Below are 13,554 nucleotides of genomic sequence, written 5' to 3'. Positions count from 1 at the left end.
TTTTTCTATCAAGAATATACAGAGATACTTTCACTGTGGGCTTCTATCTGCCACTATTAAATAATCACAGATAAAGCAGACAAACTCTTAAGTAAACTATGGAAATGAACACTACAATAGACAAAAAATGGCATGGTTCTATAGCATCAAGTAACAGGACAAAAATTATGCTTTCATTACAATCACACATACAGATTTTTCCAGATGGGGAGAAAAAGGATCATGGGCACTGATACAAAATAAAAACAAATCTAAAGGGGGCGCATGACGTAATGAGCACTGGGTGCTGTATGCAGCTGATGAACTACACTCAATTCTACCCCTGAAACTAGTAATACACTCAATGTTAACTAACTTCAATTTAAATAAAATCTTTTTTTTAAATATTTTTTTAAAAATTTATTTATTTGAGAGAGAGATAGTGAGAGAGAGCATGAGAGGTGAGGACGTCAGAGGGAGAAGCAGACTCCCCACGTAGCAGGGACCCCCCCCCCCCCCGCCATGCGGCACTTGATCCCAGGACTCTGGGATCATGACCTGAGCTGAAGGCAGTTGCTTAACCAACTGAGCCACCCAGGTGCCCTAAATAAAATCTTTAAAAAATTAAATTAAATTAAATTAAAATAATGTGTGCCTTCAAAGTATGTAATGTATAAAAATGAGAAAGGAAGCCTCTGCCCCGAAGTTGCTCAAAGACTAACAGGAACAGAGGGAGGTGATCTATCGACATGTAACTATGTATCATCTACACCAGTACACGGAAAATTGGTATCTCTGGGAGAGTTGGGAAGGGAGGTGGGATCTGGGCAGTAGGTTGGGGACAGGGAATTCCAGACAAAGGGATAAGACTGTTTAAAGTATGAAACAGCTTCGTTGTACCCCAGAGGACTGGAACATGCAGAATGAATTCTATAAATCTTGGGGGGTGAGGAGCTAGGCAGACAGGAGGAAAGGCACCAAACAAATTCAGGGGAAAGTATGCTGTGGCAATAAGGTAGGGGGATTCGAATATTAAGGTAAAGCCCTGGGAATTTATTAATAGGCAATGGGGAGCCACTGAAGATTTTCTGAGCAAAAGAAACGTATAGAAGGCATAGAAGAATCTGTAAGGTAGATTGTAAGTGGCAGAGACTGGAAGCGGAAATTCTACATAATTCATAATAAACTGACAACAATGGATTTAACATTGCTTAACCGTATGGATCTTTCTCAATGTTCGCTCGTGAAGCAGTGCGACAGAGCTAAAGAGATCATCTGTGCAACTCTGAACTTTCTGGTCTTCGTGAGCAAAATGCAGATAATACTACCTCTACCATGTGGTGCTGAGGTAAGAATTAAATAACCTATCAGAAAGGACCTATTGCAAGGCTTGGCGCCAAGGAGGTAATGCTCAGTAAATGTTCGTTTCTCTCCTTAAGTAATGACTAAATCATGATGAAACAGAACATTATTGAAGAATATTTAAAATACTAGTTAAACACAACTAAATATCAAAACTTCCAGGCTGCTGCCAAAGCAAGACTCAGAGAAAACGTATCCACTCCAAAAGTGGAACTAAAAGCAGAAAAGAAAAGAAAGAAAAAAGAGACAAAGGGAAAACTACTGAACTAAGTTTCTATCTAAGAAATTTAGGAGGAAAAAATACCAAAGGAGCCCAAATATGGAAATAGTTAAACTAGAAGCAGAAATACAGATACAAAAGCAGAACCAATCAGTAACACCAACAGCTGGTTCTCTGAAAAAATGAACAACTACAAAGTTGATCAAATAAATTAATACACTCAGAAATTTAGAAGATGTAATTTATACACACATTTGTAACTGGGGGAGAAGGAACAGTATGTCAACTACACCAACACACTTGAGAGCCAAGTAAAAGAGATGACCACATCTCAAAGCGGGAATTCCAAACCTGACTGGCAAGCAGAGAATATGATGCAGCCATAACACAGTGACAAGAAAATTTATTTTTTAAAAAGTTGCAGTCAAAGCCTAAACTACTTTGAGTCACTTTTCAAGAAACACTTAGCCCAGAATCCAAGTATAAAAATAGACTTTACTTAATTCTCCACAAACCAGCAAAGGGAGGTTCCGCTGGATGTTGTGGCATCAACCACTACTTCCTCGATTTCACTTTTCCAATTGTACCTTTAAAATGAATGTATTCCACTCCACGAATCTGCAGTGCTGATACATGATCACGAAATAGTGTCACGGGGTCAGTCTACAAAGCTAGTGTCCTCCCTGAAATGCGTATGGAGCTTCCTGGCTTGAGGCTCAAATTCCCTCTCTCCGCTTTGCTGGGAAGGGAAGGGGAAGGGCGGAGGGAGGGAGAGAACCTACCGAGGAAAACAGATGACTCTGATGTAAAAGTTCTAGCATCTGTTTTCTGCAAATCAAAAGAATGCAACTTGGGGTGACTGGGTGGCTCACTGGGTTTAGCGTTTAGCTTCTGCCTTCCGCTCAGGTCATGATCTCCAGATCCTGGGATCAAGCCCCACATCCAGCTCCCTGCTCGGCAGTGAGTCTACTCCTCTCTCTTTCTCCCTCTGCCCCTCCTCTCTGCTCATTCTCTCTCTCTCTCTCTCTCTCTCAAATAAATAAAATATTTAAAAACAAAAAACAAAAAAAAAACCAAATAATGCAAATGGACTCAGTTTGGAGCCATCAGTCTTTTCCAGTTAAATGTGGCATGCGCGCATACCTGCACACATGTGCACACATGTGTGGCACGCACACGTGCTGGGTGACACATCCCCTGTCTACGATTTCAGAGAATGGCTCCAACGGACAAACTGCTAACTGACGCACTCCCAGACTGTTTAAGGGGCTCTATCTCTTAAGCTGAGCAGAGCCTTACTGACAAAATTTAAATTCTTTTAGTGGCAATTTAACTGGTTTGATTTGGATGAAAAATGTTTAAGAGCATCTAACCAGAAGATGTAAGAAAGCACAAAAGCCCAATAAAACCCAATCACTCTTAAGGAGGACCAGAATGAGGCCAGGCTGAAAGTTTCTCAGCGATGCAGTTGTGAGGGAAGGGGGCGTCACTCTCTCCCTAAGCCTACCTACTCCTGGGTCTGCTCATGTATTAATTCCCTAAGATTGAGGCATGCGCAAGCTCTGTGTAAATGATCAATTCTACCTATTTTTTTTTTTTTTTTGCTGCTACTAGTATTCTACAAGAGAAAAGCTGTAACAATCTCACACAGCAATCGTTTTTCTTACTACTAGGCCACAGCTGACAAAGTACGAATCATTAGATACGAAAGCCTATCTCAAGTTCATTTCAAGGCTTTCATTCTGAATTCTAGAACAGGTACAACCTATGATCAGGCAAGGCAATTAGAAACCCCAAGCTCAGTGCTGGGAAGCTTAACTCCTGGACTCCTGGGAAACCATCTAAAACTCCTCCCACCCGCTGCCTCTCGCTCACAACAGAGTCTCCGATGATACATGTCTATTTGTACTCAACATCCGCTCATTCAGCGCATTTATTGAATGCCTCAACATCCGGGACTTCAAAGAGCTCACAGACAAGAAAAATATGTGTGTAATTATCAAGTGATGGGAATGGTATTTTTAAAACCAGAAATTATGCATTCAAATGAGACTTGTCTCCTTTAAACAGTCCCCCTGGGAGGCAATGAGCTAATTCCACTTCATCGCTCAAACCAGCTTTGGAGCTTTCCTCCTGGAGTCGCCTCGAGAGCCTGCAGTCAGTCCTTCTGAATATTGTCAATGATGCCAACTCTTCACTGAGAGTGGATTCGATTTTTGGAAATGGCCTGAAGTCAGTCAGAGCCAAGTTTAGTGAGTAAGATGTATGATCAAACTAGGTGGCACTCTTTGGGTTCAAAAACGATCCATGATTATGAAGCAATGAGATGGATTTCCTTGTCTGTTTCGTAATCTGACTCCAAAGGAAACTTCAGATGAGTAACAAGGAATCTGAGCAGTGAGTAGGTACACACATACTCCTCTTCCTCCTAAGCGGCTTCTTTGAGGGATAACACTCACTTGGATATATAAGCTCAGATACAAGGTTTGCTTTGTGCCATCCCAACTCATAAACTCATATCCTTGGGATATTAGACCCACTGTGGGCCTGTCACAAAATTCGATAGGTGCCACGGCATGCAGGAATGAACACAGGCTTCAGGAGGAGACTGGCTGACTCATGTTAGAATCCTGACCTGGCCCCTTGTCGCCTGTGTGACTTCAGAGAAGTCACAAACTCACTGAGACTCTGCGAAACAAGGCTGATCATCTAACGTGCAGGGTTGTTGCAAAGATCTGAGATAATGCTGAAAGCACTGCCACTGTGCCCAACCCGTACTAGGTGCCCCAGAAATCACACCCATATAATAACAACTTCAATAGAATCGAGAGGTTTTTCCTACTCTAGGTGACTTAAGATGACAGAACAATAGATAACCAGACATTCGGGTGGTGGGTGAGTAGTTCCTGGACAGTACCAACACACACTCACTACCGCTAGACCTGGAGCGGCTTTAAACAAAACCCCCAGTAATATGTAAATGATGTCTGCAGTGACCACTCACACCACGGGTACTATTTTTAAGCCATATGACACGTGCCACCTGCAGCACCACCACCACACTGACCTTTGACCGCTGTCTGAGCACACCTCTCATGAACCCCGAGCCTCTCCATCCTCTGCCCCTCCTAACTCCCCTTTCCTGCCCTTGGTCTGAGAAACCCTACAGTTATATTCTTCAAGACTGAGCTGTGGAAGCTTCCCTGACTGCTGACACAATTGGTGGCTCTGCCCCCTTGTGCTCCCACAGCATTTAGTTCCTTCCTCTGGCACATCTCTTCCTGTGTTGAATTTCAATTTCTCTTCCCATTTCTGCTTCTCCTGCCAGGCTTGAGCATGGAGAGGAATTATATCTCACTTATTTTTGTACTGAGAGCACCTAGCACATCCCTTGGCACACAGGAAGAACTCGGGAAATGCTGGATGAACGAATGCTTTAAATATAAGTATTTTACAAATGACTGGTGAAGGCCAGGTAGCTGTCCTTTGTTAACAATTACCAGAAATCACATCCATTTTTCCTAAAATCAAAGAAGAGACAAGACACTTACACAGAATGGTTTTAGAAGTTGCAGCCCACGGAACTTTCTAAACGCTCCTGACCTCCTTAGTACTCCATGCTCCCACGACCGAGCAGCATCCCGCAGACTTCGTCCCAGCCCAGCACACCTGTGGGATGCACCTCACTGTCAGGGCTCACTGCAGATGACTCAGAGGGCCTAGCAGAGCTCTCACAGCTTCCGGCACTGCCTGGCTCCCAGGCCTGAAGGCCATCTCCAAGCCAGAACGCGAGCAAGTTAGCAGAAAATCCCAAGGCTCCACGCTGTGACCAGGGTGCTGGCTTAATGCCACCTCCTCCCAGATCCCACCTCCCACCTCAGAATCAGTCTGCCGGCTCCGTACACTGTGGAGCGTTGCCGACTCAATGAATAAGGCTCCCTCAATGCTATGTTAGGAAGCCTCAGGCATTCAGAAAAGGACTTGGTGGGTCTAGTGTGCCTACCGCAGCGAGTCTTAACCTGTGCCACTAAAAAGTTCACGATCAACCAGTTCTGTGCCAGATGGAAATAGGCAGAGGGTCAGCTGGCAGCCCTGTGCATCTGAGTGCTGCCATTTGTGAATCATTCTGTTATTGCAGTTTGCTAGACCTTTGGCAATACAGCAGTTGGTTCAGACTCACCAAGATCAAAAGGTTGGAAAGGAGAGCTGGAGCTACGGCCCATGCCTTGGGACTCACAAAACCATGATAGTGGCTATTTTTGTGACACACGTACTCCACGAAGTAAAGGCAGCCACATTCTGCCGTAGTGTCATGGTCTTTCCTGTCTCTCTAATGGAATGGCTGTATTCTGAAGGAGAGAAGATGAGAAGGAAGAGGACCAGGCCACAGACCACCAGGAATGCAGTGATTGGAAGAAGCCATTTTAGATTTCTCCTATAGGCTCTGGAGAGTCATTCATACATCCATTCATTCCACAAATATTTAATGAGTCAGGTACCATTGCAGGTGCACAAGATACCATAATGGGCAGAATCATGGCCCTGGTCCCAGGGAGCTTACAGTTTCGTAGGGAAGACAGGCATTAATCAAATAAACACACAAATATAAGGGTACAAATAAGTGCTACGATGGAAGAATTCAGCATGCTACAGAGATTGCATAAACAGGTATCATTGGGCTCAGGCAAGTCAGAAAGGCCCTCTCAGCAAGTTACAAGTGAGCTGAGATCTCAAGGATAAATAAGAGTTAATTAATTAGGTCAGGAGGAGAGGAGAGGGAAACATTCCTGGCAATCAGAACAGCATGTGCCAAGGTCCTGGGGTAGGAGAGAGATACTGAAGTGGTTCCAAATTAGAAAGGCAGCAGCACCACGGCCAGATGCCCTGGCACAAGGTATCTTCCTGTCTACATCCTCTGGTTTGCACTCTAGCTGTCTAGAAGGCCCTCTTCAGCATGGAACAAGACTAAAGAACAACATCAAAAACTAGGTGTGCCCATGAGACATGACACATCGTTAGCTAAAAAGTCAGACTTGCCAATATTACCTGACCACTGTCTTAGCAGTCACCACTGTGAGGCAACACTGCTCACTTCTACTGAAGCAACACTGTATCAGGGCACTGGTGCCCTACAAAAGGTCTTTAGAGATGCATTTCAATTTCAGTAGAATTAAAGTGTTGACAAATAAATTGATAATTACTATAAATCTGTTTAGATACCTAATATTTCACTGTAGTTTACATACACCGAATTTTAGGGGGTGGGGGAGAAGCCACAGGAAAAGAAAATGGTTAAGGATGTTATCTGTGCAGCACTACTGTGCTTGGCAACTGTTAGCCCATTAGAATACTTGAGACAGTTCTTGGGTTCTGAATTATCTGTCACCTTGCAAAAACTGTCCTGGAACCATCTATTTGCAAAGCACTATGCAATCAATCATGAATTTGGCTTCCCATCCTGCTGCGATTATACTCGTTCTACAGATAAAACACATAAGCAAGTGGCCCAAGGATACAAAACAATTCAGATTTTACTTTTCTTCTTACCACCATCACCAAACAATGTAGACACACAAGGCCCTTCCAACTCCAGCACCAATCCTGCTACCCTGTAGATCACTCCTCACCCCCTAGGAGCAGCAAAGGAAGGTGCTGCAGTCTCTCCTCCCTTGCCTCCTGTCAACACGCTCCTGGATGCAGCACGGCTTCGAGGCCAACAGTGATAACGACTGCACCATGACTGGGACACTGGCACTCCAGACCAGAACAGAAACTCGGTAGTGCTAGAAGAGGAACAGAGCACCTAGGAAGCCTCAATGGCTTGTAACTTAAAATGTCACTGTCCTCAAGGAGACTGCACTCGCAATACTCTCTCTCCATCTCTCCCAAGACTTCCCTTCATCACCCACAAGCAGTTCAGGCAGTGGTCTCCACTGGGTTCCCAGTACAACATTGCACAGTGCTATCAATCATCTATTTACAGGTCTTTCTCCACCCACAAGCTGGGACCTCCCAGCATCCGAAGCACCTCACATAGGACCTAGCATACAAAAGGCTGATTGAGGGCACAGATTCCCACCAGAAACGAAGGGAGACAGGTAGGTGCTCCCTTCACAGACTAGCGGACTCAGAAGATCAATGAGGCCAACTCCTTTATTTTTCGGATGAACAGAGAATATGTAACAGTCACATGGGCCTGGTCCCTAATCCAGATCTTTGGGCTCCGTTTAGTCCCACAAACATTGTATAAGGGCCTGCTCTGTTTCAAACGCTGTGGGAGATGCTGGGGATAGTGAGGTGTGCAGGCGATGGTCTCTGCTTCAGGGCGCACACAGCATGGGGGAGGGAACAGAGTTACAGAACACTTGGGCAAGTGCAAGGACAGGCGCTTGATTCCTTAATCAGTGTTCTCTCCACACTGTCCACTGGATGGATACTCCCCAGCTGGGAAACAGGACGACAGCGTCTACTTCCTGCAAATAAACTTACAGTGAAGACTGAGGAGACACCGTGTATGGGAAATCGTCAGGTTCACCCCCAGAGGCATTATGTAAGGGACTGCCATACCCTGACACCGACTCCGAGGATTCAGCGTCGTTTCAGATATCACTCGACAAACAGCAAACAAGCTAGCGGTGGGCATACATCCAAGGAAAACCTCAAGGGCTCAGAGGAACTGGAGGAAACAGCTGGGGTGTGTGTGTGGTGGGGGGGGGGGTAGGTGTTGGATCAAGCGAAACGGCCCCGACACGAGGAACAGAGGACAGGCGGCGGGGGGCGGGAAGGGGGCGTTGGGCCAGCAGCCGGGGTGGGCTGGCCCCAAAGCAAAGGGGTTCCCGCGGGGCCGAGGGCGGAGGTGGGGGTGCTGAAGGCACCGGGAGCGGGAAGCACGGCCCGGAGAGCCGCTCGCACCGCGGGGAGCTACCCCGCTGCCCGCCGCAGCCTCACTCCCGCCGCGCCTCCCCCGGCGGAGCCTCACCTCGGGTTGAAGTCCTGGAAGAGGCCCCTCAGGTTCATGGCGGAGAACTTCGCCGCGGCGGCCTCCTCCTCCCCCCTCCCCCCGCGCCGCGCACCCTGCGCGTTACAACGGGTTCATGGTGCCGGCGCGAGCCGCGTCCCCACCGCCGCCGCCGCCGCCGCCGCCGCCGCCGCCGCCGCCGCCGCCGCCGCCGCCGCCGCCGCCGCCGCCGCCGCCGCCGCTGCCGCCGCCGCCGCCGCCGCCGCCCGGAGAAACCTGAGCCGCCGCCTCCCGCCCCGCCTTCCAGGCTTCCGTACGGCGGCGGCGCATGCGCCCGAGTCCCGCCCAGCCGGCCGGGGAAGCGCTGCGAGCCGCGTGCGACGCCTCCCTCTTAGCTGGTGGCGACCAGGCCACGGCCCTGGTTTTCCCTGCGGCCCGCGGGGGACGTGGAGGCTGGGAGAGACGGGGAGCCTGGAGGAGGCGGCGGAGAGCCGAGCGGGGAAGCCCCCTCGGCGCAGGCCTGCGGGAAGGGAGCGCGCCACCCGGGAATCTCGCGGGGAGGTCTTCGCGGACAATTGTCACCTCACCCCGCGGTGCCTTCGGGAAATTTCCCCTGAGCCTGCGCGGGAAGGGGGATAGTGGCCACGGTGACTCGTTGCATTTTGGCGTTCTCATCCCAGGCTTCACCTGTTAGATCTGTCGGTGACTCCCAAGTCTGCGTCTCCATTTCTCTCCCAAGGCCCAGGCCAGCACATGGATACGTGCTGGTGGTCCCACACTCAGGTAACCCCGCGCCACTGTCATCTTTCCTCCCAACCGCCTTCCCTTCCTGGGTTGCCCTCTCCGTTGGCAGCACACCTATTCATGGGGGCATCCAAACTGGAAATCTGGTACTCATTTTCCTGTTTGCTGAGTTCAGAGACTTCTTGGCCCTTGCCTCGACTTTGTGGTCACTTCGCACCTGGCCTCCTCCTCCACTCCAGGCCATCTTACTTATAACTGCCAGGTATCTCCCTTGCACGGGTCAACATCTTTGGTCTCAATTTTTCTCCCCTGCAAAATGGAGATGATAAAACCGACTTCCTAAACTTGGGTAAGAGAGCATACATAACAGGGCTTGATTCACACCAAGTGCTCAGAGAATGTAGTTGCTCTCTCGTGCTCTTTCCAGTTCCTACCTCCTCAAAAGTCTGTTTACTTTTGGAATTAGCTGGGCAAGTTCATAGCAGGTGACCTAGTCTACCTTCCTCACTTCCGGCTTATTTAAGACTTTTCCATGAGCACAGCAATACCTTAGACATTAGTCTAGTATCATTATGGGTAATAGTTGCACTTTGTTACAATAACAGAGTTTCATGAATGGCAGTTTTCATATGGGCTAGCCCTGGGGGCAGCTTGAGAAGAGCACAATTATGATAGTCACACCTTGCCTTGATGTATCCCCTTTCTTCCAAGAGACTGAAAACATTTCACAAGTGGTAATTAGGCTTCCCAAACCCACTGGCAAATGGATATTACTGTAGGAGCTGCTTTTCAATATGAGTAACCTGAATCAGGTTTGTCAGCTGCTGAAACACCAGAACCCAGTCCCAGAGTCTTTGGTCGGTTCCCTTGCCCGTCCTCCAGGTAGAGTCCAGTGTCTGCCCCCGATGAGTTTCCCAGTAAACATTTAAATACACAAGAGAAAGCTGAGGCACAGAGAAGCTTGTCTGATGTGCCTTGAGCTACCCAGCTGGTAGAGGTACAGGAGCAAAGAGGCAGCACGGGGTCCTGCCAAAATTGCAGCCCACACTCTGCGAAGAAGAGGTAGTTGCCAGTGGCCAGACTGGCCAGCACCATCTTCATTATTGGTGACCTCCTCATAAACAGGCATTAAGACTGAGATTGTTTGTCAGTTAAGATACTTGAAACAGGAGATACTGTTGCCTTTTCAGAAACTTCACCAGCAGAGACCAGGCAGGCTGCTCAGTCCAGAGTCTTGAGGGCAGGTGCTACTTTGGTGAGGCCCCAGGGAGTCCCAGAGCTGACCCACTGCTCTGCAGCTCAGTCCCCCAGACACGACCAGGTTGTGAGGGCTGCCCAGCCCAGGGAAGAGAAAACTAATACACAAACCAGTTGCCAATGTATTTTTTTGTTCCAACAAGCCAGATTGCCGAGGGGAGCTTATAAACCTGTCCATGGGAATAGAAGAGAAGGCCTCGTATCACTAATCTTCAGCAAGTGGATGTACCTGGTCTGCCTCAGCCTCACTGGAGGTCCAGCCCTGTACTCTACCAGTGCTCTCATGGAAATAAAAATCAGAATATCCATGGGCACTTGGATAGCTCAGTCAGTTGAGCGATTGCCTTCAGCTCAGATCATGATCCTGGGATCCTGGGATTGAGCCCGCCTCGGGCCCCCTGCTCACAGGGGAGCCTACTTCTCCCTCTCCCTCTGTCCCTCACCCCTGCTTGTGCTCACTCTCTCTCTCTCTCTGTTGAATAAATAAATAAATTCTGTAAAAAACATCAGAATATCTGGGTGTCCCTCTTGTCTTCTCTCCAGCAAGTGCAAAAGACACTGCTGCCAATATCCTGCCAATCTCAGACCCCTCACTCAGTGTCCCGCCCTGAGCAGGGGCCCAAAACTTCACTGGCCTGCATGTACAGAGGCATGAGTGACCCAGACATTGAGGAAAGACTCTGGGCCATACAGAGGTTGATGCCCTCATCATCTCCCCTAGCCGACTTTGACTTGCCACCAAATTTCAGGGCCCTCTTACTACAGACTATCAACATTCCTTATATAAAGGCATGAAATGGCTCAGGATTGAAAAATCATGACCCCAAATAAGCCAGAAAGCACACTCAGGTGGCTTTGGAGTGGGTACATATTACAATGTCCCAGAAGCATCAGTGTATATCTGGACCATGGTTTTGAAGACTACCTTGGATTTGTAACACCCTTCTGTTAAGTTGGTGGCTTGTCCAAATAAACATTCACATTGTCTCCAGAATGATAGGGTGGAGGTCAGACTTTTCAGGAACAGGGCTGTGAAGGAGGGAATCCTGGTATCCTGGTCATGGAGTGCCTGGATTAGGGGATAGAAGTGGCTGTGGCCCAACTCTCACACCACCGGGGCTCCTCCCCTGGGCTGCAGCAGGGTGGGGAGAGCATGGAATTAGAAGACTCAGACCAGCTTCATCACTGCTTTTGTGGAAGGAGGGACAGCTGGGCTCCAATCCTGGGGAGGGCTGGCAGGCCTACTAAACTTCCTGGGGAACCAGCTTGGCAACATATTCAGCCGGGAGATGCAAGGTGCCGGCTGAAGGCTAACCCTCTCTCAACCTGAAATTCTCCACTCTAAGTTCCCCAAAGTCCACACCCCAAATTCCACCAATAAGAAATCAATGGGGACTCCACCTGCGAAATGGACCCCTTGCTTCCTGAGAGGGCCCTTTGTTTCTAGCTACTTTAAGTTGACCTGAGTAAGTGTGTAGTCTTTCTGTTCCTGAGATCTCCCTGGGAGGTGGTTGGGGTCTGGATAAGGGTACAGTAGAACACATAGCTGGATTTGGGGGCTCAAGGAGCTTGGGGTGGAGACTGGGAGCAATGGAAGAGACCAAGAAGGTAATATGTATGGTTCTACTCAGATTTATAGCTGCCTCTGGTCTTCTTCAAGAGCCCAGAAGGAGTCCCTCTTCACCATAGATGTGTCCCTGAGGACAGGTGGGTCAGCATCCTTTCTGGAGCAAGCTTCTCAGCGAAGGAAGCAGGGACTATTCCCTTTTGGAAGGTGGAGTGGGCATACCGTGTCTGGGCCCACAGAGCCATCGTGGTGTCCCTGTGCTATCCCCCCGGACCTATCCGGTCACCAGGGGCTCCGGGAAGGCTTCCCACGTGGGGAAGTAGACTCCTGAGATCCTGTCCTCCAATGAGATGTGCCTGGAAAACCCAGGTCAGGTACATGGGCCAGGCCTTTTGGGAAGACAGGAAGAAACGTAGAGGTCACCAACCACTTGCCCACACAAGCCCCTTCTCTCCTCCCCACTGTCCTGTTCTCATTCCTGTGTCTCCACTCCCTGCTTGCCTTTTGCCCTTTGTGCTTGCACGTTGGCTTTCTGTCACCTTTCTCTGGGACCCTCTGCCTTTACTTATAAGATGTCCCCTTCTTCCCCATGTCTTCTTCTGATGTACCCTTCTGGCCAGGGCTGTCTGCAAACTTCACTCCTCTGTCAGCCTCAGCTAATGTCGGGCACTGTGGAAAGCACTGCTAACACTTAGTGTTGTATGTGATAAGCTTCCAGAGCAGTAGAACTGCTGAGCTGAATCTGAAAGGCCACGGAAGATTTCCAGTTGCAGGCAAAGGGAACAACCCTTTCAAAGGTGCAGAAGTCAGGAAGTGCAGGCAGTTGGACTTTTCAGGAGAAAAATGTCCTCTATGTTCATTCTCTGTGGAGTTTCTGGAACACCGTTCCCTCAGGTAGGCCCTCTCGTTTGGTGTCTGAGTGCTCATCGCAAAAATGTTTTACCCAGAATGACCCCTGGACCAGAACAGGACTCAGTCGAGGCTGTGCTAGAGTCTGTGTGTAAATGCAGCATACAGAACCAGGCAACATACAACAACATTTCAGCGAGGTTGTTCCATACATTTCGAATACAGGAAGATTGCTTTGTCTCAGTCTCCAGTCTACCTGGGATCCTGTGGCCTCCTACGATGACTGTTTTCTCTGGCTTGATGTACAGCACGCCCCCCTGCCCTGCCTACTTGCAACCCTAGGCCAATGGGCAGTGAGGACTTAGCTGAGGAAGCCTGCTCAGGGAGAGCTCACGAAGTGAATGCAGGAGTCAGACCATCCCCAGATCCCTTCAAACAAGTAGGCCTCCCTTCTCCATACCTCAAACTGGGCCTCCAACATCTGCCAGAACAATGATCTCTCATTCCTTAGTTGGTAGTAGCAGCAGGCATGATCTGTGGACTCCATTCTCCCTTTTCCCTACCACATTCTCCAGGTTATCGACAGGCTGAGGGTTTTTGAGTCTTGTTTGCCCAAGA

At 48.7% G+C, this 13,554-nt stretch overlaps 1 protein-coding gene and 1 long non-coding RNA gene across 3 annotated transcripts in view; both read right to left on the bottom strand.

Moving 5' to 3' along the window:
• TMEM185A (transmembrane protein 185A) overlaps positions 1-8,726 on the bottom strand; it is a 33,467-nt gene extending 24,741 nt beyond the window's left edge. Inside the window, exon 1 of one of the 2 annotated variants that reach the window (XM_032331631.1) lies at positions 8,541-8,726. In XM_032331631.1, coding sequence (XP_032187522.1) covers positions 8,541-8,578 — 38 coding nt within the window. In that variant the 5' untranslated portion in view covers positions 8,579-8,726. The remainder of the gene's footprint in view (positions 1-8,540) is intronic. The other variant, XM_032331630.1, reaches the window with a different exon arrangement.
• LOC116583563 lies at positions 7,697-8,528 on the bottom strand. Its single transcript, XR_004282781.1, has 2 exons — positions 8,129-8,528; positions 7,697-8,034 (listed from the first exon to the last, which is right to left on the bottom strand). It is a non-coding gene; the product is annotated as an uncharacterized LOC116583563 (long non-coding RNA).
• Positions 8,727-13,554: the final 4,828 nt, after the last annotated feature.

This window comes from Mustela erminea, chromosome X, assembly GCF_009829155.1.
Source record: "Mustela erminea isolate mMusErm1 chromosome X, mMusErm1.Pri, whole genome shotgun sequence".
In the NCBI taxonomy this organism is placed as follows: Eukaryota; Metazoa; Chordata; class Mammalia; order Carnivora; family Mustelidae; genus Mustela; species Mustela erminea.
The sequence above is the reverse complement of the archived record's forward strand: the minus strand, read 5'-3'. Positions and strand labels throughout refer to the sequence as shown.